The following is a 26,732-nucleotide window of genomic DNA, read 5'->3' as shown; positions in this document are numbered from 1 at the left end:
GTGGTTCTCAAAGTGGGGGTCGCAAGAGAAGGAGGGGGGGATCGCAAGATGATTTCCAGAAATCAAGGAACGTTGTAAAACAATTAGAAATAGCATATTTTTGGCAACATTTTTACAAGTTAAAAATAGTAGTTAAATTAATGCATGCAAATAAAAAAGCCATCAGCCTTTTGATTTTCCATTCACTGTAAGTACGGCAAACCATCTGACATCCAACCAGGAGGACACATTAGTTGAACTGTCAAGCGGCCGAACGTTAAAGACAGCGTTCTCAGCCAAGACACTGGCTGAGTTTAGTATTTCAGTGGAGAGGGAATACCCATGGCCGCGGGAACTAGGAGTGATGAGGGTGCTGCAGCACCCCCTGATAGCACGAGAATTTAAAATAATATTGAAAATCCACCACCGCGGCACAGCCCCGCAGTAGCGGACTGGCCATCGGGAGCACCGGGAGAAGAATAACGACGGAAAACCAGGCTAAGAAATGTAAGGGTGGGGCTGAAAAATTAAGAGACAAAAATACATCACCTTCACTAGACAAGGTTTTACCAATTGAAAAACAGCAGTTTATTTTACACTAAAGCTCAAAAAAAATTTGCGCTCAAATAAAGTCCAAAAGATTTGGCCTATGCGCGCTCGCATTTACTATCGAACTCCCGAACAAGCATCACATCAAACTCAGAATGTGCATGCATTAACAGGTTAGCTGTGGTGGCGTATACGGGGGCCGGTTCTGGTGGGCCGGTCTGGATCAGATCCAGGGCCTATTTTTACTCCCACGTATACTTAAACCACCTCCGTGGATGCGGGGGTCGCGAGTCACTGGCACCATTATTTTAGGGGTCGTGGGCTGAAAAGTTTGAGAACCCCTGCCAGAGAGGATACCATGGGAGATTGCCTACAGTATTAGATTTACAGCTTCAAATTGAAATCAGAGACGATATTTTGAGTAAAGACAAGTTTCTTAATATGTGTTGTCAATATTGTCAATCAAAAGTCAAAACTTTTTAGTTACAAAGCATTTGTTTGTAGGAGTAACGCGAGTTATTTCAGGAAAAAATCACGTGACCCGGTTTCGCCGTTTGTGACAGGCTGCCATGACAGTAGTAGCACTGTTTAGCCTCGATTTCTGTGAAACAAAAAAAATATATATATATATTATGCACACTTTAAGAAAAAAAATATATACCTTGTTTGGCCAATTTGGTTGATTGTGGAAGAAAGTCAAACCTTTTAGTGATGGAGAGGAGTATCCAGCTATAGCGCTAGCTAGTTTTTTGGGGGGGAATTCCGTTTTTTCCCCATTTTTCCACTATTCACTAGAATGGCTACAACTTTTAAACAAAAGATGGTATTTTCAATCGGTCTGCTGTTCTACATTGCCCACAGATGTATGTATATTTCATGTCATTTCTAAGTTTTTCCTCTATCTTGTAATTAACGTGGTGGAAAATGAAGTTGTCTGATGAAGTATGGCGGACGGAGAAGATTTTTGTAAAAAATGGCTGCGTGAAATGTCCTTGATAAAGGATGATTTGCCTTAAGTAATCATACATTTATTTATATCATGAGAAAGCCCTAGTCCTCTTCAATATGGTATAAACAGTTCAGGTGTATGATTTAATATGAAAAATCATGTAAATATGATTTTCAGATCATCATGCAAATTGCATTTTCAGAAATTTGGCTCAGGCTGGAAAAGGTTAAATGGAATTTTAACAAAGTTAATACCAGATTCATGTTTCACTCACCTATCCTTGAAGGAGAAGCTGAACAGGTACTTTAGACACCACGCCCACACTTGGGGGTTGGAGACGTGAGTGACTCCACTTAGCCATCTGTTAAGGTGTTTACAACAATCTTTAAACAATCACTGCGGTCGTCTCAGAACCTTTAATTACACCCATGTTTTACTTGATAGACTTGTATGCAATTTAATCAACTATAACTAACAAATATCCCCAGTACATTTAGATAAAATATTATACAATACTCACACTCCTACTAATGGGAGAGTGTAGGCCTTAGGGTCAGACTCAAACATGAGGAGCAGTTTGCGGGTTTGATCCATTGTCAAAAAACTGAGCATTGAAGATATAATTGTATGGTTATTCACTTTAAAGTGCTACACATATTTAAGATAACCATTGATACAGCAAGTCACAACATTGAAACTGAAGAGACGCAACAGCTCAGCTGGTGATCAAAAGCATGTCTGACTATTTTAAAACATCATAGTTGTCAGCACTTCATTAGAATGTCTTCATACCCTCGTCTGTGGTTCACACTGTTCAACGGCTGAGCCAAGATAGACAGCGCCGTCAAGTTCCTGGCCAGGGCCGTGGGGATAATAGGGATGGGTTTGATCGGCAAAGTGTTGATTGTGTTGGCGACAGTGATTGCAGCCCAGCGCAGAACAAAGTCCAGGGTGTCAGTGTGCTGGGTGCCACTAAGGTGAGCTCTGAGAATGAGCATTTTGGCTAGATCCAATGGCTCACGACTGCAGCAATAGTGGCGTAACATCTATGGTAGGGTAAAGAGTACCAATCCATTGACAATCCTGATTACAAAAGACAAGTCATTACGAACCTAACTGCCAACCCACCCCCCCCCCCCCCCCCATTTCAAAATTGTATAATTAATATCTTTACATAAAATCAATTTGACACAGATTTACACACAATATATATACAGTGCATATGTCAAGAAGCCCCAGAAGACACTGCAACTCTGGCCAGTGTGTTCCTTCCACAGGTTTGTCCCACCACACTCCATCCCGTCTCAGAACTCTACAAACAATTCCTTCAACCTAGGTTTTTGCTTTGAAATGCACTGTTAATGTGGAAGCATGGACACATTTCTGCCTTTCCAAATCAACTGAATGTATGACAGATTATAAAATTGCAGACAGGGATTGTCAATGGGAACAGAATGCACCAGAGCTCGATATTGTGTCATCGCAAAGGGTGTGAATACTTCAGTGTCCTTCTGTAAGGTTGCAGATTTGAAGACCTTTCCATAATTGTCTGTCGGTATTGTTAAAGAGCAATCATTCACTTACTAATTTTTTAATTGTACATTTAGATAAGTTCTTTTTTTTTTGCCTGGATGACAAAATCTCCAATGCAGGGTTTCCCGCAGAAAATGTGTTAGTTAACCCTTGTGCTGCCTTCGGGTCACATGACCCAAAGGTTCATAATGAACCATCGTTGTGTTTACCCAATACAAAAACAAATAAAAATAATTTTCTTTTAACCTTCGCAATGTGGGGGGTCTGAGACAGCCCAACGGTTAAAAGAAAATGTTTTACTTTGTTTTTGTATGCGGTAAAGTTGTCGCAATACGACGGTGGGTCACAATGACTGATGGGTCAGAATGACCCGAAGATAACACAAGGGTTAAGGTGGTAGGGTGGGGTTTGCCGTCAGACCGGGGAGGGGGGGGGTCTACTTTGTGCGATAGACTAATGCGTTCTGCAGAGAAGGGAGACTGGCGTTTTGGAATGGAAGGGAGAAAACAGGATGGAGTAACACGGCGGATATCGCTATAAAAAAAAAATACTGTGTTGCTTAGGCGGCCGCCTTAACCCTTGTGTTCTCTTCGGGTCATTCTGACCCATCAGTCATTGTTACCCACCGTCGTATTGTGACAACTTTACCGCATACAAAAACAAAGTGAAGCATTTTCTTTTAACCGTCGGGCTGTCTCAGACCCTCCACATTGCGAAGGTTAAAAGAAAATGATTTTTATTTGTTTTTGTATTGGGTAAAATTGGGTAAACACAACGATGGTTCGTTATGAACCTTTGGGTCATGTGACCCGAAGGCAGCACAAGGGTTAACTGAAAAGTACTGCGGGAAACCCTGCAATGTGTATTTTTTTCCTAAAAAAAAACTTTCGTTTAACAAGAAGTGGACATGTGACACCATGTAGCCTAGGTCAAGGCTCTACGCAAACTTCTCAAGGAGTACATGCGTACACACAAATACATTTAGGAGCACAGTGAAAAATTTAACTTATTATACTCTGTGTGTATACTACGAGTGTGTGTGTGTAGTAAGGGATACATCTGTGGAATTTGGAAAGCCAAAGCCAAAACCTGTAATTTAGCCTTTGCGTTAAGACACATTTGACCGTCTTAAGACAGAATTTCCGCCATAACATGGTCTTAAGACTTTTGGACCATCTATGCTATGCATCATGCTATGTGTGCTTGGTTGGCGTCAATATACCCACCCCCTTGTTGACGTAGTGCCTGCATTGGGCTGTACGTAGGGATACGTTGTGATCATTTGGGCATTTCATTAACGCAAAATTACAGGTTTCCATAGTAGAACAGCACATGGAAATTTTGGGGGCATAACTATGAGCGCAATACAGTTTGAGCCTTATGTAAGATAAACATTACATTGGACTCATTATTAGTCTGTGCAGTCAGACATTAATTTGTAAGTTTGTTACGTCTGGTTTGTTTACTATGCAATTCAGTGAGGGAGTGAGCTCAAACCTAGCCAACTTTGCAATGGCTAGCAAGCTAGCTCTGACTAAAGCACCAGCTACAGTTTGGCCTTTAACGCTAACCAGTTTCATAAGTTGTGAATAATATTTAAAAAACTAAAAGTTATTTAAACCTAACAGATTCTGGGCTTTTGAGAAAACATTCGAGGCTCAAGTCCCAGAAGCCACCCCCCACGGCCTATACCAATACCTTTTTCCAGTGTTGTTCACCTCTCTCTGACTGGACTGCATTATCAAAGAAAACTTTACTTTGTTGGCATGTTGTTTACTTTGTGGAATGTGGAACTTGTCGTTTTTAAACAATTGCAGCAGGGGGTAAATAGATTACGGTATAAATATTTTTAGGGGCAAATGCAAGTTAAATACTCGCATTGTAGAGCCCTGGCCTAGAAAAGCAAATGTCAGAAAAAGAGCACAACGCTCACCACAATAGTGACACGGTCCAGTCAGAAGGGGCTCTTGTCGGCATTCCGTATTGACCGCTAGAAGCCACAAATGCTTTTTAGTTGTCATTTTCTTGCATATTACAAAAGTTAGTGTTAAAGAAACCACTCGATATAATAAACACGTTTAGGATCACTAAATACTCAATTTCTTCTTGTTTACCTAAGCTTCCAGTTGAGTTGTGGATGCGTCATGCGATTTTATTTGCCTCCCAGTGCCGCCGGTTTTTCCCTAGGCTACTTATGCTAGTGCGGTGGTACTAGCTGTAATGTTTTGTATGTAGGCTGTGTGTCTGTACAAAGTACAATCCCATCCCCCCCTCTTAATCAAGTAGTTAATCAGCAGATTTGGTCTTGAGTCAAGTACCCTTAAATATATCGTTTCACAAGTAGTTGTGTCAACTTTCAAGCATGCGTTCTGTGTGTTTGGTGTACACTTTTGTCATACGTTCGTTTTAGCCTACATCAACGGACTAAATAGAATTAATACGCTAATCTCGGACATTGCATTGTGCACAGGATGAATCTCTTTGTTTGACCTGGTAAACTGTGATTACATCTTTCAGGCTGTTTTTGGAGCACCCACAGAATATTAAGGAGCACCACAACTACAATTTTTATGTTGTAGATGTATTTTGCGAGCTAGTTATCTCCTTGCCCCCCCCCTCCCCCCCCCCAACGACCTTCCAGCCCCCCTTAAAGTATTATGTTAGGCTACACTACCGTTCAAAAGTTTGGGGTCACTTATAAATTCTTATTTTTCAAAGAAAAGCACTTTTTTTCAATGAAGATAACATTAAATTAATCAGAAAAACACTATACATTGTTAATGTCGTAAATGACTATTCTAGGTGGAAACATCTGTTTTTTAATGAAATATCTACATAGGTGTATAGAGGCCCATGTCAAGCAACTCTCACTACAGTGTTCAAATGGTACATTGTGTTTGCTAATTACCTTAGAAGACTAATGGATGATTAGAAGAATTAGAATGCCAAAGGTCTCCAATGCTGTAATTGCTGCAAATGGAGCATTCTTTGACGAAAGCAAAGTTTGAAGAACAAAATTAATATTTCAAATAAAAATAATTATTTCTAACCTTGTAAATGTCTTGACTATATTTTCTATTCATTTCGCAACTTATTTGATCATAAAAGTGTGAGTTTTCATGGAAAACTGTCTGAATTGTCTGGGTGACCCCAAACTTTTGAACGGTAGTGTATATTTTCCAAAAAAGACATGAGAAAGCTGTATTTACAGAGAGGCAATTCGCCTCTTGCTCATCACCTCAAAAGTTACATTAATTTCCGACTAAAGTTTGCGCAACGTTGCCCTTGTTATTTACGCCTGATCGCCTGTCAATGAATACACTAGATACTGGCAGCGACTAAATTCCCAAGAATTTGCCTATACACTCCTTGCGAGCGGCTCCATGTGGTGCTGGGAAAAGCATTCACACCATAACGATTATTTGCATTTGCAAAAATGCTCCCAAATATAGGAGGTTGCATAGACAGAATTTTGGGAGCATATGCAACCAAAATGGTCGCAATTTCAAGCCATGCTAGGATAAGTTAAGAAAGCAGGATCCTGGAATTTGGATGGAAGGGAAGGACGTTGTTTGTTTTAACCCGCTGAGTTTGCTACAAGAAAAGCTTGCTTGCTATCTGGCTACTTGACTATTAATTCATGCAATAACAATCAATATTTAATGAAGTGTTCTTAATTAGGAGCACATGCACTCCTTGGGGATTTTTTTTTTGTGTAAAGTCCTGTAACCAAATAATAGATGTGTTCTAGTTTGTGTGCATTAGCCATTTCTATTATTCTATTTTACTATACTCGCTATGTATAAGGAGTGATTTCTCATGTGGTAAATAACTTATCAATTTCTTAGTTCAACATTACATTCCAGTGTTTCCACTATATGCACGTAACAGCAGCGCTATGGTGCACGATTGTAATAAAGGACGGGGTTTGCGAGCGCAGCTCCATAGCACAGTTACCACCTAAGCCTAATTTTGAGCCTGTAACAACCCTGTACATTACAGTACATTTCATTTAATAATGTTAATATTATTGGCAATATTTAAACTACAATGTTATTATTGTTTATGATGTCATCGGGTCACACCATCCCTCTACACCTCCATGCCACCCTACAACTACCTCCTGCTACCCCATTGCCACCCCAGGAGAAAATGTATAGATCTGCCCCTGGTCAGGACTGTACTTAAATGTACAATGTCTGCCACATCAATTCAACAATTTCATGAGGTCCTCATATTCAATTCAAAACCTTAAACATGGTCAACATCAGTTTGTTAGAATTCACTAAGAGCTCATTTATCAGTTGTGTAGAGCATGACATTACAACATGGCTGTATTAATGCATGCAATAAGAAGCAGTCCAACATCAACAGTTAAGGTCAGAAACCTTTAGTTTAGCTGTTTCTTTAACCATCACTTAGATAGATATTACCTTGAAAGACATTTGGTCTTCAGCAGCATGGAACACATTGTCAGCAGAAAACAGCTCTTGGGTTCCAAAAATACAGGGGACCAGAATGTCACCAGGCAACAGAGCAGTGGGGATCTTGACAGAAGTATCAAGCTCTTCCCGACCCAGGTCGAAACGGTTTAGAGCCACAGTTACACCCTCCTCATCTTTGACAAGACAAGTGAGCAGATTAAAAGTTTAAATGTTAATGACTTGATGTTTTACGCAAACATTAAATATTAAGAATAATCAACCCTTCATGTCTTAACCCTCGTGCTGCCTTCGGGTCACATGACCCAAAGGTTCATAACGAACCATCATTGTGTTTACCCAATTTTACCCAATACAAAAACAAATAAAAATACTTTTCTTTTAACCTTCGCAATGTGGGGGGTCTGAGACAGCCCGACGGTTAAAAGAAAATGCTTCACTTTGTTTTTGTATGCGGTAAAGTTGTCGCAATACGACGGTGGGTCACAATGACTGATGGGTCAGAACGACCCGAGGAGAACACAAGGGTTAACTTATAATGATCTTGGTGAATAAATGTCTTGTAACTAAATCTAGTGATGAAAAATGAATAATTCTCAGTCTACAATCTCAGGCATTGTTTAATACTCACCAGCATCTACAACTATATTACCCAGTAAGAAACAGGTAAACTGTGGCTTGTTACCCTGCTGGGCATGACGGTGAGCCAAGCGAAGCACTTTCTCAGATAAAAGTAGTTTGGGGTTTCTGTTGAATACCAAACATGTTTAACTTAATAAAAATGCTACCGTTCATTTGGTCAGTTCTCTTTATGACATGGATGATCAAAAATACCTGGAATTGGAGAGGTGGAGGTTAAAAGCATCCCCATTAGGTGTAGGGTCCCAAAGAGCTATTTTGGATTTGGGGTAGGTGAGGCGAATTACATCATTTTCCGCATATCTGTGGAAAATCAGAAACTGTCATAACCTGGCAAACTTTATTTCAAATCCATACATATAGCTTACTTGCAAAAAAATATCAAAACACACCTTGCCATTTTCAGACCATTCGATTCATAAACATTCTCCAATCCGTTTTATGGTAGCCTAATCCACAGAGATTTATTGGAACACGTATGTTGGAAGATTCGTCAGCAGGAAGAAAGCTTCTGTCAAACAAAAAAAGTTTCAATAAAATATGCTTGCTACTTTCAGTTAGCTAGACCTGCTTGAACAGGTACGACTAGACAGCATGCTAGAAACAATTAAACATCACCGCACGTTGGTCTGCTATTCTGAATGATTACGCAGACGTTGGCCATGGCCTATGCTGCACGGCCTTCCGACTTGCACACGCTGGTAGTAAGCAAACTAGCGCTACCTGCACGGCGTTCTTACCGAAGATACACACCTATTTCAAAATGTCCCAGTTTAAGAATCCAATAAGAATATCTGTAAGTGTTATTTTTCTCATTTTGACAATTAACGCTAGCCATGGGAAATCTCTTTTCGTCCATCGACCACTTACTGTACCATAAAAATGGTCAAGTTTGACGCTGCACCAGACAAACTATACATAAGGTTTGACGGTCTGTATATTTATATATCAAAGTAGGAGGCTACAAGGAGTCATTTTCTTTCGTTGCAGCAGTAAATTGTTTACAAATACAGAAATTGTAGTCTGGAAGTCCTTACAGGGGAGTCTGGAAGGTTGGAGAATTTGAATGATCAATAATGGATCTTTCCACTAACTAACTTCCTACGAGCTGTTCTAGCTAACTACTTGAGAGCCACTGTCTGATATTATAAGCGTGTACGTAGCTCTCGACTTGGCAGTAACGTTGCCCACGCTAGACCCTTTGCTCTAGGTAACTAATAACTTAAGCAAATGATGTTATTGTCTGCTGTATTGATTGTAGTGAAATATCTATAATCCATCTGCCATACCTCCCATTGCCGTACCTAGTACACCAACGTTGTATCCATCTGCTTAAAATATACCAGACGAACTTTCCCTTGCATCAGTCAAATGTAATGGCGCGGTTTGCAAGTAGCAACGGCGGGATCCAATCAACGACTGCATCTTCTTTTTCTTCTTCTTCTCTGATGTTTTACGGCAGTTGGCATCCACGTAGTTGCATTACTGCCACCCACATGTTTTATTCTCCCTCGGTCCATTCGTTTAAAATCTCAGTCCAAGCCCCCACTACATCAGAATCAGAATTGTTTTTTATTGCCATGTAAGTTAACACAAACACAGAATGTACTGTGGCAGGAAGGTGCATACAATAAACATATACGGATATTAATTAAAAAAACAAAAGTAGAAAAAGCAGAATGTATCCACCTTATTCTCAGGGGGTCTACTGCATAGATATATATAAAGACTAGATGTCTTACGGCGGAGTCTAGACCGTCCGCACATGGCGGCCATCTTGCTACAGTCAACTCGCTCACCCATAACATTGTGTTGATGCTACATGTACTTTTTAAATTACCATAACTTGCTCAATTTTCAACCGATTTTTAAACGGTTTGGTTTGTTATCAACGTCAGAGATGTCGGTATGCCACTGCATACTTATATTCTTTTTTTTAATAACATAATTATTCATAAGTATGCAGTGGCATACTTATGAATAATATTTATATATCTATGGTCTACTGTAGAAATGATTATGGGTGCAACTTCCGGTGATATAGCGGAAGTTGCAGTTTGCTATACGTTAGTCCTCCTAGCCAGCTGTCAACAGTAATTGTTTCTAAAGTAATTTCAACTATAATTTCACTAAAACTGGTTTGTTTTTAAATGTTGTCATTTATATTGTTATTATTATTGTTATAAAATGTCATTGCGGGGCTCTGGCAGGCTACCTGTTGCGCTGTTCGCGGCTGTACTAACAACTAGACTTAGCTAAATCTGTGGCTTCAACGACAGTGTGTTGAACACAACAAAAAGGGATTGTTCTTGTGACAAACGGTACAGTTTCCATCGCCTGCAAACAGATGAGGAATACAAAATAATGTAGCTGGAAAAACCTAGCCTTGAAGAGACCATCCAAAACACTGTATCGTATGTGTAGATTACTCATTTCATTTTGTGGACAAAAAGCCGACGGAGGAAATCCGCATCCTACTTTGTGTTTGGGCTACGAAAGACCTCCACAGATTTAGCTAGTTGCAGCTGCCAGTAAAGGTGGGATGCAAGTGTTCATATAGGAATTTTTGTGGGTTAGTAGTGCCCTGGTCCACCAACACATGAGCACCCAGCCGTTTGAATTTCACTCTGACAATGAAACTAATATGGAAGCAAATCATGACCAAAATTCAAATGCATTTGCAGAAATGCTTTTTCATTTTAAGAATGTGTATGCATTATTTGACTCATAAATGAAACTAGAGAGGGTACAATTTCTGGGGAAATTGTAGGGTGTGCTTGCTTGCGTCAGTTGCAGGTGGGTCTGTCCTCTAACTTTTTCCCTTCTAGTGATATTTACAAGCATTTAGCCTACTCATATTGCATATTTCATTAAGAACACCCTTTGAAACAGCTGCGAACGCCCTTTGAAACAAGCTACTGCACAACGTTGTCACTGGCAGTATATTTCAGATGGAATCGCGATTCAAACAGTACCGTCTGCTAACTGAAAATATGCCCCCCAAAACGTAAATAAGTTTGACATTAATGTAGGGGGAAATGGCTAATTCAAAATAAGTTTGCTAGAGGCAAGCTAACTGCTGTTGCTCCACATTTCACTGATTGTTTGAAAGCGCCGGAAATGAGAACGTTTCTTTTGACATTAAGTTTAGCTGTGGCATTGAAGACAGTAGTACTGTCACAGTACTACACTGCCAGTGGGCGAGCCGAGTCTGACTGACCTGGTACTGATGGGCTGACGTCAGAATTTTACAAGGCATTTGCCGATGAACTAGCTCCGTTTTTATTGGAGGTCTTTACGGAATCCTTAAAGAAAAATTGCCTCCCAACTACTATGACTCAAGGGGTGACTGTTTTAATTCCCAAACCCAACAAAGACAAACTGCTAATTGACAACTGGCTCCCAATTTGCTTGCTTAACAATGATTATAAAATTCTAGCGATACTTTTGGCTAAAAGACTCAAGATGGTGTTGACTTCTATTATTGATGAAACACAGTCTGGTTTCATGGCAAAAAGACATATTACAAATAATATTAGGCTGGTTTTGGACATTTTGGATTATTCAGATGTGATTGATGATAATGGCTTTATTTTGTTTCTGGATTTTTACAAGGCCTTCGATACTGTGGAGCATCAGTTTATTTTGCATTCTTTGAGAAAGTTTGGATTTGGTAATTACTTTTCTACGGCTATTAAAACTTTTTATATGCATAGTAATAGTTCTATTCCATCACATCCCCTAGATTCGAGGTGTCTAGAGGTATACGGCAGGGATGCCCTACCTCCCCCTATCTCTTCCTTTTAGTGGCTCAGTTGTTGGCTGACCATATTAAAGCTAGTGCTGTGAAAGGTATCTCTCTACTTGGCAGTGAATTACTATTGACACAGCTGGCAGACGATACCACACTATTTCTGAAGAATCAGTTTCAAATTCCTGTTGCTATAAAAGCAATTAAAGAATTTTCAGAGGCATCTGGTCTACATTTGAATGTTAATAAGTGTGAACTTCTGTCTATTAAGGAGTGCACTTCCTCTTCTCTTTACAATATTCCAATTAAAGATGAAGTTCTCTATTTGGGTATTGTAGTTACCAAAGACCAACATAAGAGAAGTCATTCCAATTTTTCTCCTGTCATTAAAAAATCTCAAAAAAGATTGAATCAATGGCTATTAAGAGATTTATCATTGAGAGGTAGAGTGTTTATTTCTAAGGCAGAGGCTCTCTCTCGTTTGACTTATGCGGCTTTGGCCCTGCATCTGGATAATAAGCTACTAAAGGAGATAGACAAAATGATATTCAATTTCATCTGGAAAAATAAGACACATTATATAAGAAAGACTGTTCTTATGGATTCCTATGAAAATGGTGGACTAAATGTATTGGATTTTGGTACTTTAAATAATACTTTTAAGTTAAATTGGCTGAAACAGTTTTTTGGAAACCCCTCTTCAGTTTGGAATATGATACCTCTCCATGTGTTGTCTAATCTTGGTGGCTTAAACTTTTTTCTTGCTTGTGACTATGACATTGACAAAATTCCTGTGAAATTATCTGCGTATCATCAACAGGTTTTTTTGGCTTGGTCTCTCATATACAAACACAATTTTTCAAAGAACTATTTGATCTGGAATAACAAGAACATTTTATATAAAAACAAATCTCTCTTTTTGGAAAATTGGGTTTGTAATAATATCTTGCTGGTAGATCAATTATTTAATGAGAAGGGTCGTCCTTTCACTTATGAGGAGTTTCTTGCTAAATACAGGATTCCAGTGACACCTGGGGATTATGCATAAGTCTTTGGTGCAATACCTTCTGGTATATGCTTTTTAAATCTCAGCTAAGGGTTACTCTCCAAAATTGTCCCCTTGTGCATAATCTTGTTACAGACTCCCCTATAGGCAAAACCTGCTTTTCCAATACTGGTAGAAATAATAATAGATCTATTCGAACTTTGTTTCAGAGAGATATAACTACGGTGTCGTTTTGTCAATGATATTGTTTGGAAGAATGTCTGGCTTTTACCTAATGTATATTTAGTCACAAATAAAGTGAAGGAAATTTCATTTAAATTTATTCATAAATGTTATCCAGCAAAAAGCTATATTAAGAAAAGATTTAAGAAAGACATTGATGTTGTTTGCACTTTTTGTAATGAATGTGAAGAAACTGTTGTGCATTTATTCTGGCATTGTCCAATTGTAAAAGATTTTTGGCAAAATCTTTGTAAGTTTATTACTGAAAATATTGAGGCTGATTTGTGTTTATTTTGGAAGGATGTATTGTTTGGGCTTTTTGACGGTTCCAGGAAAAACACCTGTGTATATATAATTAATCTTATTATTATTATGGCCAAGTATCATATTCATAGATGCAAATTCATGGGAAGAAAACCTTGCTTTATTGCCTTGAACGGAGAGCTCAGACAGTATATTTTTTCAATAAAAAATTCTCTTAAACAAAAGGCCATTAAAACAGTAACAATCTGTAGTAATTTAAATATATTTATGTAAAGGTTTATATCCCCTAGCGTTAATTTTATTTTGTTATTTTAATTTGTATTGATACATGTTTACTCTGAATGTAAATGATGTTTTTCTTACTTTATGTATCTTGTAAACTCAAATGCATTTGACATTGTTGAAATTGCTAATAAAAAAATAAAAAAAAATAAAAAAAAGCAGAGTCTGACTGAGGCTAACGTCAAAACAAGCCGCGGTGTCACTCAAATTCCAAGTTTGACACAAATCACAAAAATATGCTGACCCGCTGGCTGTCTTCGCAATCGCCATATCTTTAAAACACTGCCCTCCTCAGTAGCGGTTAGAACCGAAACTGTACTGTACTGTAGCGAGTGGTACGTGACAGTGGAGCGAGTGGTACGTGACAGTAGCTAGTGGTACATGCCAGTGCCTCCACTGGCACGTGACAGTGGCTAGTGGTACGTGCCAGTGCCTCCACTGGTACGTGACAGTAGCTAGTGGTACATGCCAGTGTCTCTACTGGCACCTAGTGGTACGTGCCAGTGGAGCTAGTGGTACGTGACAGTAGCTAGTGGTACATGCCAGTGCCTCCGCTGGTACATGACAGTAGCTAGTGGTACGTGACAGAGCCTCCACTGGTACATGACAGTTACTGTTCTGTTGATAGTGGTATGCAAGTGTGTCGTGGCAGTTGCATTGGGTGTCTTGCAGCTTTTGTTTACTGTCGTGTAACTGCCCCGCGGCCATTTTAGAATAGGAGAACAGGCTATAAACTTTTATTTAAAAAAATAAGTTAAACTGTTCGTGCTAACAGACTCCAAACCATACTTTTGATGTCTCACTACAAGCTCACCATACAAAGTAGTCGATTTAAACATTATATTGCATATAGTGTAATTGTGTGACTGTAATGTAAAGCAGACTTGTACACACCTAATGAATTAGTAACAAATTATTTTACTCAGAGTAACTGAGTTTAAGCGTGCACATGAGCCACCGTTGTAGACTCTCGTCTCTAATGCACATCGTTGTGTTGTTATCAGCGCCTCCTAGTGGCGTATATCATTAATTGTAATAACTGAAGTCAATATAGGTAGCCTACACATGTACATTGCATTTCGATACTCTGAGTGAATATAGTTGTTAATAATAGTTCATTATTTTCATATGAAGAACCTTGTCAATTAATGACACCCTATGATTGCAAATGTACTTTCTGGGTATTATACATATTGGAAACTACAAACTCTCCTGGATACAAATCTGTTTAAATCACTCAGATATCTTTATCACAACTGAAGTTACATCAGTCGACCTGTGTCAAAAAGTGATATGGGAGAAAATCCTTTTGTTCGTGATGACGTTGTGAATGTAAATGTCAGTTTAAGTATAGGCTACATTAATAACTTCTCAGCAAGTTATTTCATTGATCGGTTGTTATGGGCTGCTGCAGCACTCAAAAGAGCAGGCAAATTAAGCATTTGATTTGACATGGCTTGAAAATCTTGCTAGCTGACATGTCCAAAAACCGTTGAAATGAATAGTTTTTCATAAGTAATCATATACTTTTTGTACATTACAATGAAGTTTAGGGTGTTAACGATAATCTCAATTTTGACAGAAAACGATTTTCGATCTTTTATGGCTTATAGCCAACAATGGGCGGCCGCGACATCCACGGGTTTCCGCAGGCCGCCACACATATTTAAACAATTCTATTCTAAAATGGCCGCGGGGCAGTTACACGACAGTAAACAAAAGCTGCAAGACACCCAATGCAACTGCCACGAGAAACTTGCATACCACTATCAACAGAACAGTAACTGTCATGTACCAGTGGAGGCGCTGTCACGTACCACTAGCTAGTACTGTCATGTACCAGCAGAGGCACTGGCATGTACCACTAGCTACTGTCACGTACCAGTAGCTCCCCTGGCACGTACCACTAGGTGCCAGTAGAGGCACTGGCATGTACCACTAGCTACTGTCACGTACCAGTGGAGGCACTGGCACGTACCACTAGCCACTGTCACGTGCCAGTGGAGGCACTGACATGTACCACTAGCTACTGTCACGTACCACTCGCTCCACTGGCACGTACCACTAGCTACAGTACAGTTTCGGTTCTAACTGCCTCTCAGGAAAAACCCACTGTTTTAAAGGAATATAATCTCAAGCGTCATTACTTGACTAAACACGGAGAGCAGTATGAGAACTAGGGAGTATTAGGGAGACGAGAGGAGATACGAGTAATGCAGATACAGAAAGGACTCACGTCTCAGCAAGTCAGCAAGTCTTTTCTATTTTTGAGGCCTCCATTTTGGAGTTATGTGGCAGAGGGACAATCCCACAAATTTTGGGCGTGGCCTGTAGTGCCACCTATGGGCTTATGTGGGCCATTGGGGGTTGTGGTGGTTACTTCTAGCCAGCAGTATGTGCCAAATTTGAAAAGGTTTCATGCATGAGATCTTGAGTTATTGGGCACTTTAGAGCTACTAGAATAATAATAATAATAAAACTAACAATAACAATAGGTTTCCTTAAAACGGAGGAATCCTAATAATAATAATAATAAATATAGCTGCAAGCAGCAATGGAGGGGCCAAGCAGTCCAGAGCAGGACATGGCCTCCATAGCACTTGTGCAACAATTAAGTCACAACAACCTGTTGCACTCATGCAACACACCAAGTTTGGTTGAAATATATGTTTGCGTTCAAGAGTACTGAGAGTTCAAAGTTATTTTTCTGGTATAACACCGCAGGCCTCCTCTGCTCCTCATGGGAACGATGGAACCCAAGTCTGGTGACAATCGTGCAAATGGTTGCTGAGATATGCTCTTGCGCCTCGTTTGGCGGCTTTGCCACCGCTTTTGATCGTCTCTACCGAACAAACGTTTTTGAAAATTGAAAATTAATCTGATTCCTTTTGTGAAACTAGGTCTAAAGATCATCTTTGCCATTTGGTAAACATTGGACAAAAATTGAGGCGTGCAAAAGGTTTTTACACTTTTCCATAAAATCCAAAATGGCGGCCACATCCATTCGAAGTTCATGAAAAGTTATTAATAGTCAGGCTTGATATCTCACAAGACATCAACAGACAAAGAAATTACTTTATTAAGGTAAAAACTTAAACAGTTATTAGCCAAAACACGTTTATGCTTCCGGCCACGCCCCCTTTTAGTCACATGACACAGTTCTTGGAGGACATCCTTAGAATAAAGTTCCGAGTAGGCGTACCAACTTTGGTGTCACTGCCTCAAAGAACTGCTGGGATATGGTTTCACTTCCTGTTTGGCGGCTTTTCTGCAGAATTTGATTGGCTGTACCGGAAAAACGGTTGTGAGGATCAAAATTCTTTTCGATAACTTTTGTGAGGCTTGGTCTGAAGATCATATCTGGTAATTTTGAAGAAGATTTGACAACATTTCTAGGAGGAGTAGGCTTTCAAAGGTTTTTGATACAACCGGAAATAGCGGAAAATCTATATAACCGGAAATTGACGTCATAGGGTGCGTTGAACTCGGCTTGATCCAGGGAATCCAATGGTACCTCATTTTTGAAAATGGGTCATACGGTTCAAAAGTTGCGTGTGTAAACACAACTCCAACTTTGACCCATTGGTGGCGCTAGAGTGCCAAAGTATGGGACATGAATTGGACCAGGGGACTATCCCCAATGAGTGTGCCAAATTTCACAACTTTCGACAAAGCGCTTCTAGGGCCTGCCATAGACACCCAGTCTTAAGAAGTATAATAATAAATATAGCTGCAGGCAGCAATGGCGGGTTCCTCCTCAGCATTGCAAACCATTACAAAATTGACATGACACAGACATGTATTTCATACATGTACACAACATTTCAATACAATTGGATCAATGGCTGATTTGAAGTCATTTTTTGAAATTCTTCACAAATTGTCACTGTAGAGAAATATCCATGCTGCCGACATTATGGGTTCTTGAGACTTCTTTGTTCCCCATTGGCAATAAGGCATGCGTACCAACTTTTAGACATTTTGGACTGACAGGGTTAAAATGCCACCCTTTTGAAAGTGACAACTTTGAAGCGTGTTCTGTCAGGCCACCTGTGCTCTGGTCAGGCCCATCATGCAGAGATCCATTCTTTAAAAGCTTTGATTACAACAATAACTTTATGAAAGTCAGAATACACTTTAGTAAAGGATGTGTGTAGTTTATGTACTACTACTGCTTGCTCTGCCCACACACTTTCCCCATCCATGCTGTTTCCCTCTTTGCCAGTGCGGGTGGTGCGGTGGCCGCATGAGGTTTAGGTGTAGTCCAAAAGTTGCCTCCCACAATCAAAACATATTAACCGCAACATTGTTTTCAAACTTTCTCAAAGATGGCTTGAAAACCACAGATATTGACTCTCTTCTTGAGTAGATCTCTTTCCAGAATCTCAGTCAATCCAGAATCAAGATTAGCCTCATAGGCAATTGGTCTGGTCTAGGGCACAGCCCACGTTCAGCTCCTTGCAAGTATAGCCTGTGATAGTAAAATGGCCGACTCTCTGTTCCCATTAAACTACACAGCATGCACACTCAAGGTGACCAACAAGATTATATTAACTAACAAACAATGGCCGCTAAGAGCTTCTTAAGAGCGTTCTAAGAACGCTCTAGAACGCTCTTAGAACGCTCCTAAGAAGCTCTTAGCGTTAAGAGCTTCTTAACGAATCTGGGAAACCCGGCCAATAACATTACAAACATCTAACTGAACGAACACAACAACTGAAATCCCTTGCGTAGCTGTTGTTTTTTTAACATGCCGCACTGCATGCTGGGTACCCAAGAGCGCTGACGCTGATTATCTAGCTGTGCTCCGACTGCGTGATATGACGAGATGCTAGTGGTGCGCTGAGGTCTCAGAGTCTCCTGCCCGAGTTCAAGTTCTGCCCGATTAGCAAGCTATTTTTACTAATGTTTTGTTAGCAATTGAATGGTAATGCAAGCTAGCTAAAAACAATGTTAGTTAGCTTGGCTAAACTGGTTTTCATAGCAACAGAAATCAACAAATCAGATCAGTCGAACTTTATTCAGAAATGGGGGGATGGCGGGAACATTAAAGGTGTAGGTACAGTAAAAGTGAAATGGAACGCGTCTTTCTGCCTTGAAGCTGCGTGCGCATCAACAAGACCCCATCTATATGTAAAGATAACATCCAAGCTAACAATTTCGCCAAATCTGACTGCAGCATTGTATACCATATGTACCGTGTTATGGTTGTTTGAGTTAAACAACTTGCTAAATGAATTAAATGTCAAATCCAACTATAAATGTATAAAAGAGAGTTCCAATCAAATCTGAATTTGTTTTAAACCTAGAGGTTTAAAAGGTTACCTTTGCCTAAACTGACATGCACCAACTCAGTTTCAACAGCCATTTACACATTTAGTCTCTATTTGTTACTCTATTCTTAAGGCATGTTTAACTTAATGTCTGCACCTCTCTGTCACCAACTGTCTCTGCAGTGGGGGCTTCACAGGGTGTCTACAGGTATAAACAAGTTAAATGTAAGACCTTTTAATACCACTTCCAAATGAAATTAAAGACCAAACTTACGATGGAAATACAAATCAAAAGTGGAAATATACAGTCATCTTTCCAAGTAAACACTGATGTCTGTTCAATATGAACAGTATGGTAAAATGACAATAATCGGTTGAGTTTAAGAACATTGACTAAATGTGTGTAATGCGGAAGGATAACACAAAAATGTAATTGCTGTCCTAAATTATACTTATTATTACACTAGGGTGGAAATGGTGGAGCAGAAACTAACAATTCCATGAATCCCATGGAAACAAAGGCAAATGTGTGAGATGTACTGATGTGGAGCACAAATGCTCCAAGAAGCAGTACTTCTCTTGAGTGGTTTTTATTCAGATGAATAATCATTGGATTCAGGTCAAAAGTCTATCACTTGAACTAGTTTCATCACTTAAGACACAAAGTCAGCAGCTTGGCATACTGGCACATGGAAAGGATTAAACATTTAGACTTTCATCAAAGTAATGCTGGCTTGTCCTTTTTCATCAATGTCCTCAAAAAAGCAGGCTGCAGAGCTACTGTGTCTGTGGGGTGACTGTCTCTGGAGGGCTGGCAGGCAGGGGCAAGCAGGGCCTGCAGGCAGGCAGGCAGGCAGGCCAGCTGGATCAAGCTGTTCTGGGGTCAGGGCTGAAGAGAAGCTGTCCAGCTAGAGAGGGGTAGTCCAGCAAGGGGTCTGTGTGGATCTCACCATCCTCGAGTCTGTTGCATCCTCTGTTGAACTCTGTTGAGCAGGCCTCTGCATGACCCTCCAGACCTGTCAAAGTGAAGAAAGGGTCCATGTCAGTTGTGAAAAATGAAGCTTTTCCCATCTACACTTGATACAGACTTCAGTTTTGACTGTGAAATGCAGTGTCATTACTTGAACTTGAATCCAAATGTGTTGACGTCATGGAGACCCATGCAGTCACTCAAAACACAGGTTCGATTCCAGGCTCTGGCAAGAGTATTTACCTCTAAACTGGTCAATATATACACATCTGACAAAAGACCAGCTCGACCTTTGCTTGTAAACAGTGATTCTGACTGTAAGAGACCTTTAAATAGCCTGACTTACCGAAATTGGCAAAACTAGCCTGGCTAACGTAGGTCGCTTTCTCAGGGCATATGACGAATGAAACAGGCTCGCCTTGAAAAAGTCTCCCTGCCGCATAGGCTTATTACAAAGACTTTCACGCCAAAAATCACCATTATGAGCCGACAGGTCTGTGGGGAATTGCTTTTTCTCCTAAAGGCTGCTCTCCTCGACCTTTTTGATGAACAATTCGCCGAGATGCAAAATGACTCACTAATTAAAAACACAGAGGAAAAAAGCTAGAGCTACAGTAGCTACTTTTCGAGTTTGGTTTTCCGTCACTTCAGAATCACGATCTATAAGGTCTAAAAGTGCTAAACCTTCACCATAATTCAAGAGTAGTGTACTTTCACAAACCCAATCATTAATTCTAGCTTAAAATGTGTAAAACCAGGACTTACCGAAAGTGGCTGCCTCCAACACGGCTTTCACGGGAGACGACTTTCACGGGACACGGGAAACAACAATGGCCGCCGAAAAATAATTTGTATTCGTAACAGCGAGCTGCGATTGGAAGCGAAATGAAACAGGGGCTAAAAAACGAGGGTGGGGGCTTGGTCAGCACACATTTTCAAGAAAGCATGCGTGTGTCAAGGGGCTCTGGCCCCTTGTGTGTGAGAGAATGTGGAGCACGCGCGCACAGGAGCAAAGGGAGAGAGGATTTGGGGAAACAGCCCTAGAAATTAGCCAAGCATGCATGTTTCAAATATTCACTAAAAATCGAGTTTTCATGTTACAGTCAACTTTTTCTCAGATTTGTGTACTCAACATTCTCAAGAGTCTTCATATGAACTAGTGATTGAATCAGAGTATCAGTTTTTGGCCGGCGGATGTGTAAAGCATTATTTTAGCATTAGCAATAAATTCAATTTGCTTTATATCAATCATTTTTAGAGGTATGAAGTTGCCTTTGCACATGGTAACATGTTGTAGTGTCTTCCACGTGACATACCAAGTTTGGTGTTGATATCTCAAAGATTTGCTGAGATTTGACCAAACGTCCTGTTTGGTTGCTTTGTTGCAGATTTTGATTGGCTCTACCGGACAAACGGTTTTGAAAATCAGAAATCCCTACGATAACTTTTGTGAGGCTCAGTCTGGATATCATCTATGTACAAAAATGTAGGAGGAGTAGGGAAAAAACGCGTTTCCTTAATCTTTATTGTACAGACAAATCCAATATGGTGGCCGTTATAGCTTCTTGAGGCTTTTTTATTCCTCATGAGAAATAAGGCATATGTAATGAATTTCAGAATTTTGGGACTTATGGCCTGCAAATGGCATCAATTTGAAAATTGACATATTGGGGCGTGGCCTGTAGCGCCACCTATTGTCTCACATGGCCCATGTTTGGTATGGTAGTTACTAATGGTCTGCAGTTTCAACATGCCAAATTTCACAACTTTTTACGGTACTGGTCTAGGGGCTGCCATTGACTCCCATGGGTAAAAAATAATAATACCACCAATAACAATAGGGTTCTCCTACCGGAGGAACCCTAAATATAGCTGCAGGCAGCAATGGCGGGTTCCTCCTCAGCATTGCAAACCATTACAAAATTGACATGACACAGACATGTATTTCATACATGTACACAACATTTCAAGACAATTGGATCAATGGCTGATTTGAAGTCATTTTTTGAAATTCTTCACAAATTGTCACTGTAGAGAAATATCCATGCTGCCGACATTATGGGTTCTTGAGACTTATTTGTTCCCCATCGGCAATAAGGCATGCGTACCAACTTTTAGACATGTTGGACTGACAGGGTTAAAATGCCACCCTTTTGAAAGTGACAACTTTGAAGCGTGTTGTGTCAGGCCACCTGTGCTCTGGTCAGGCCCATCATGCAGAGATCCATTCTTTAAAAGCTTTGATTACAACAATAACTTTATGAAAGTGAGGATACACTTCACTAAAGGAAGTGTGTAGGTTATGTACTACTACTGCTTGCTCTGCCCACACACTTTCCCCATCCATGCGGTTTCCCTCTATCCCAGCGCAGGTCATGCCAAGGCATAAATGCGGCAGCCGTATGAGTATTAGAAGTAGCCCAAAAAACATACCATACACAGTCACACTGTTTTCAAAACTGAAACTGGTTACAAGACTATGGCTATTAGAACTCTACCTGAATTGAGCTCTCTCTAGAGTCTCAGTCAAACAACTGTCAAGAGTCATGTAGGGAACTGGACCAAGGTATAGCTAATGTCCAGCTGTTAGCAAGTGTACCTTGTGATGGTACAGCAGCTTAACAATACTTTGTCATGGTCAGACTCTCTGATCCCATTAAACTACACAAAATGCACAATCAGGGTGACCAACAGTATTATCTTAAGTAAAAAACAATAACATTACACACATTTAAGTGAACGAACACAACAACTGAAATCCCTTGCACAGCTGTTGTAACCAAACTATTTTCCACAGCTATTTGCGTTTTTGGTGTGCACTGCATGCTGGGTACCCAAGGGCGCTGACGCTACAATATTTATTATCTAGCTGTCTTCCGGCTGTGTAATATGACGAGATGCTAGCGATGCAAACATGAAAGCTTGTCTCGGGGGGTCATGCATGTGATCTCACTACAAGCTTTTGATTACACGTGAGGACTGTTAGCAAAGTATTTCTATTCGTGTTTTGTTAGTGATTGAATGGTAATGTCAGCTAGCTAAAAACAATGTTAGTTAGCTTGGCTAAAATGGTTTTCATAAAAACAGATATCAACAAATCAGATCTATCTAACTTTATTCAGAAGGGGGGGGGGGGGTGGGAACATATAAACTAGAGGTGAAATGGTAGGCATTGTTCTGCCTTGAAGCTGCGTGCGCATCCTCATTGTTTGTAACCACCAACCCATCTATATGTAAAGATAACATCCAAGGTAGCAATTTCGCCAAATTTGACTGCAGATTTTTTACACCATATGTACTTCGTTATGGTTTTTGAGTCAAACAACTTGCTAAATGATTAAATGTCTGTTAAATGTCAAATCCAACTTTAAATGTATAAAAGAGAGAATTAAACCTAGAGGTTGAAAAGGCTACGTTTGTCTAAACTGACATGCACAAACTCAGAGCACTGAGTTTCAACATCCATGTACACATTTTGTCTCTATTTTTTACTCTACTCTTTAACGCATGACTATGTTTAACTTAATGTCAGCACCTCTCTGTCATCAATTGTCTCTGGAGTGGGGGATGGGGGCTTCTTATCCAACAAATTACATCCCTGAACTTTTAAAACATATCAATGGCCTACTACAATTGTAAACATCCTTTGGCCTTCCCATGCTGGGAAGAAAACTACAGTTTTTCTTTGATTAAACGTTGACCTTGAATAAACGCTGCACCAAAAATGAACATTGTGTAATAAATGGCACCTTCGATTAAACGCCTCCCCCAAAAAATCAGAAAACGGTTATTTAATTGGTTAAATTAAAACACAGTATTTATTACACAAGTAATTTACAAGTGTAGCATACTATTATCCCATGAAACACTGGCAGGCACAAGTGTCTTTCTTGCTACAGATTTATTTGAAGCTTTTTCTCCAAATCCACCGTTAAAACTAAACTCACGCTGTAATGAGAAAATAAAGACCACATTAGCTTAATATGAACATGCAATGACATGCGCAGCATGTAAATAACATTCACCAAAGTCAAATACAGACACAAAACAACATACTTTGTTGGCTGCATGCTGTAGCCTACACAAGGGAATAGAGGTTTCCTTAGATTGCTAACAACCTCTATAACAACCTTAAACTTATCACTTAGAGTGAATGTGCATAAAGCTCCAGGACCTGACAACATCCCTGGCTGTGTTCTCAAGGCCTGTGCTCCTGAACTGGCAGGTGTTCACTGACATCTTTAACCTCTCCCTGTCGCAGTCTGTCGTCCCCAATAGGTTCAAGGGGGCCACCATCATCCCAGTCTCTAAGAAACCATCAGTGAACTGTCTCAATGATTACCGCCCTGTTGCCCTGTTGTGATGAAATGCTTTGAGACGTTAGTCAAAGACCACATTACATCCTGCCTGTCACCTGCATTAGACCCACTCCAGTTTGCAAATAGGCCGAACAGGTCTACAGATGATGTTGTAGCTTTGGCCTTGAACACTGCTCTCTTTCACTTGGATCAGAACAACATATACGTGCGGATGCTCTTCATCGACTTCAGCTCCGTTTTCAACACCATAGTACCATCAAGGCTCATCATAAAACTACAGGACCGGAACATCAGTCCTTCCATGTGCAGCTGGACAGGACACAGGCAGTACGGCTAGGTAACATCACCCCACCAGTCTAACACTCAGCACTTGTGCCCCACAGAGTTGTGTGTTAAGCCCACTGTTGTACTCTCTGTTCACCTATGGTGTGCAGCCACAAACAGCTCCAACACTATCATTATGTTTGCTGATGACACCACCATTATCGGCTGCATCAAGAATGGTGATGAGTCTGCCTACAGAGCAGAGGTGGCAACAATGACATCCTGGTGTCAGCATAACAGCCTGTTGCTTAATGTAGCAAAAACCAAGGAGTTGATAGTGGACTACAGGCGGCTGCAGGGAGAACATGCACCCATTCACATCGAGGGCACAGCTGTGGAGAGTCAAAAGTTTCAGATTTTTTGGTATCAACATCAGTGAGGATCTGAGCTGGACCACCATATTGGTGTGGTTACAAGGACAGCGAAACAGAGGCTCTTTTTTCAGCGGCGACTGTGGAAATTTGGCATGGACTGCACTATACTGACCAATTTTTACCGGTGCAACATTGAGAGCATACTGACTGGTGGCATTACAACATGGTTTGGCAACAGCACTGCCCAGGACAGGAAGACACTACAAAGAGTGGTCAAATCTGCACAGCGTATTACAAGGACTGCATTACCATCCATTCAGGACCTTTACAGCCAGCGGTGCAGGAGAAAGGCCAAGTGGATCATTTCTGACCCTAGTCATCCCTGCCACAGTCTTTTCTCCCTCCTGCCTTCTGGAAGGCGATACAAGAGTATAAGGTCCTGTACCAGCAGATACAGGGATAGTTTTCTCACACATGCCATCAGGATGCTGAACTGTCCTTGAAATATCTTTTTGCACTACAAATTTTCTTATTTTTTCTACCCTTTTTCCCCATTCTTTAGTATTGAATTTTTTTATTCTGCAAGTTGAACGGACATTGAGCACAAAGAATTTCATTACTTATAAATGCTGTTTATGAGTATATGATAATAAACTTGAACTTGAAACTTTTATCAGAGCTTTAAATTGTCTGTGCTTCGCTTGCTGTTAGGTTGTCGACTCTCTCACTCATGAGCGTCCCAAAAGGCCTTCAAAATAAAGTCACGTAATAATTCTGAATACAATTATATAATTCTAAATTAAGACATTGCTTGAAAAAAAATTATACATTATTATAATGCAATTGCGACAATTGCATTCAGGCCTATAGATAGTTACACATATTGTATACAATATGGCGAGGTAGCTGACTTAACCATTCCTGAATGTGCTTTTCATCAACACCAAGTTTGCGTGCTATAGATCTGTTGCTGGTGGTGAGTGCTTTCTGCACAGGTTTCTGTTTGAAAGCTAAAGTGTAAGAATGTTACAGCATGCTGCGTCAGATTTGTACACAAAGTAGAGACACGCGCGGCATACATTTTACACTGGGCTTTTGTTTGACTTCCTTGTCTATTCTGTGTTTGTCTATGGCTGCACTGCAGCTACAATTCACTGAATCTCTCTTACCAATTAAACGTTGCCCTTGAATGAACGCCACCCTCGAATAAACGCTGCACCACTAACTGCTCTATTAAAAGGGTTCACTATGAAGCAAACCATTCTAACAAAATAATAAAAACATTTACAATGATTTCAACAAGAAGTCTCTCTGACTTGACAACTCTCTAAACAAGCAACTTTCCAAAGCAATCTCTGAAACAGCTGACCAGTGTGGTAATTTTATGTTGACAACTAAACCGCTGATTGGAAGTGCGCGGCTGATTGCCAATCACGAGATAGGGAGACTGATAGCCAACCGCCAACAAACGCTGACTAGACCATACCTGCATGCAGCGAATAGAAAGAAAGAGGGGAGAAAAGAAAAAACACACAACCACAACTATACAGACTGAATTAGGACATTTTAAACATGGGTCCGTAACAAAGACGTTGTTAAAAATGCTCATTCACATTCATTTTTCTCAATTAATCTTATCACTTAAACACACTGGTTTAGCATTTTTTCCCACAAGGAAGTCTAACCTCAACAGTGGATCCTTGGTCCCTGGATCTCTTGCTGGAACATGGCATCTAAAAAACACATAGAAAAACCATCAAAAACTATGAAATGTAACATACCACACTACTGCTTAACAATTTCATAGTCTTACATTATCATAACTTCATACTCAACAGTTCTAGTATACAGACCTTTAAGAAAATATTGAAAGGGTTAGGATTCTCAAAACACCAATCTCTGTACTTAAAAAAAAT

At 40.1% G+C, this 26,732-nt stretch overlaps 1 protein-coding gene across 5 annotated transcripts in view; it reads right to left on the bottom strand.

Moving 5' to 3' along the window:
• Positions 1 to 9,526, bottom strand: part of stil (STIL centriolar assembly protein) — a 76,180-nt gene extending 66,654 nt beyond the window's left edge. For 3 of the 5 annotated variants that reach the window (XM_062452326.1, XM_062452329.1, XM_062452330.1), the window contains exons 1-8: positions 9,396 to 9,526; positions 8,484 to 8,602; positions 8,287 to 8,394; positions 8,084 to 8,199; positions 7,444 to 7,628; positions 2,270 to 2,523; positions 1,998 to 2,081; positions 1,752 to 1,838 (exon numbers count right to left, since the gene is read on the bottom strand). In XM_062452326.1, coding sequence (XP_062308310.1) covers positions 1,752 to 1,838; positions 1,998 to 2,081; positions 2,270 to 2,523; positions 7,444 to 7,628; positions 8,084 to 8,199; positions 8,287 to 8,394; positions 8,484 to 8,491 — 842 coding nt within the window. In that variant the 5' untranslated portion in view covers positions 8,492 to 8,602; positions 9,396 to 9,526. Of the gene's footprint in view, positions 1 to 1,751; positions 1,839 to 1,997; positions 2,082 to 2,269; positions 2,561 to 7,443; positions 7,629 to 8,083; positions 8,200 to 8,286; positions 8,395 to 8,483; positions 8,603 to 9,395 lie in introns of those variants that run through there. The other 2 variants (XM_062452327.1, XM_062452328.1) reach the window with 2 other exon arrangements.
• Positions 9,527 to 26,732: the final 17,206 nt, after the last annotated feature.

The sequence above is a fragment of the Osmerus eperlanus genome, chromosome 26 (genome assembly GCF_963692335.1).
Source record: "Osmerus eperlanus chromosome 26, fOsmEpe2.1, whole genome shotgun sequence".
Lineage (NCBI taxonomy): Eukaryota > Metazoa > Chordata > Actinopteri > Osmeriformes > Osmeridae > Osmerus > Osmerus eperlanus.
The sequence above is the reverse complement of the archived record's forward strand: the minus strand, read 5'-3'. Positions and strand labels throughout refer to the sequence as shown.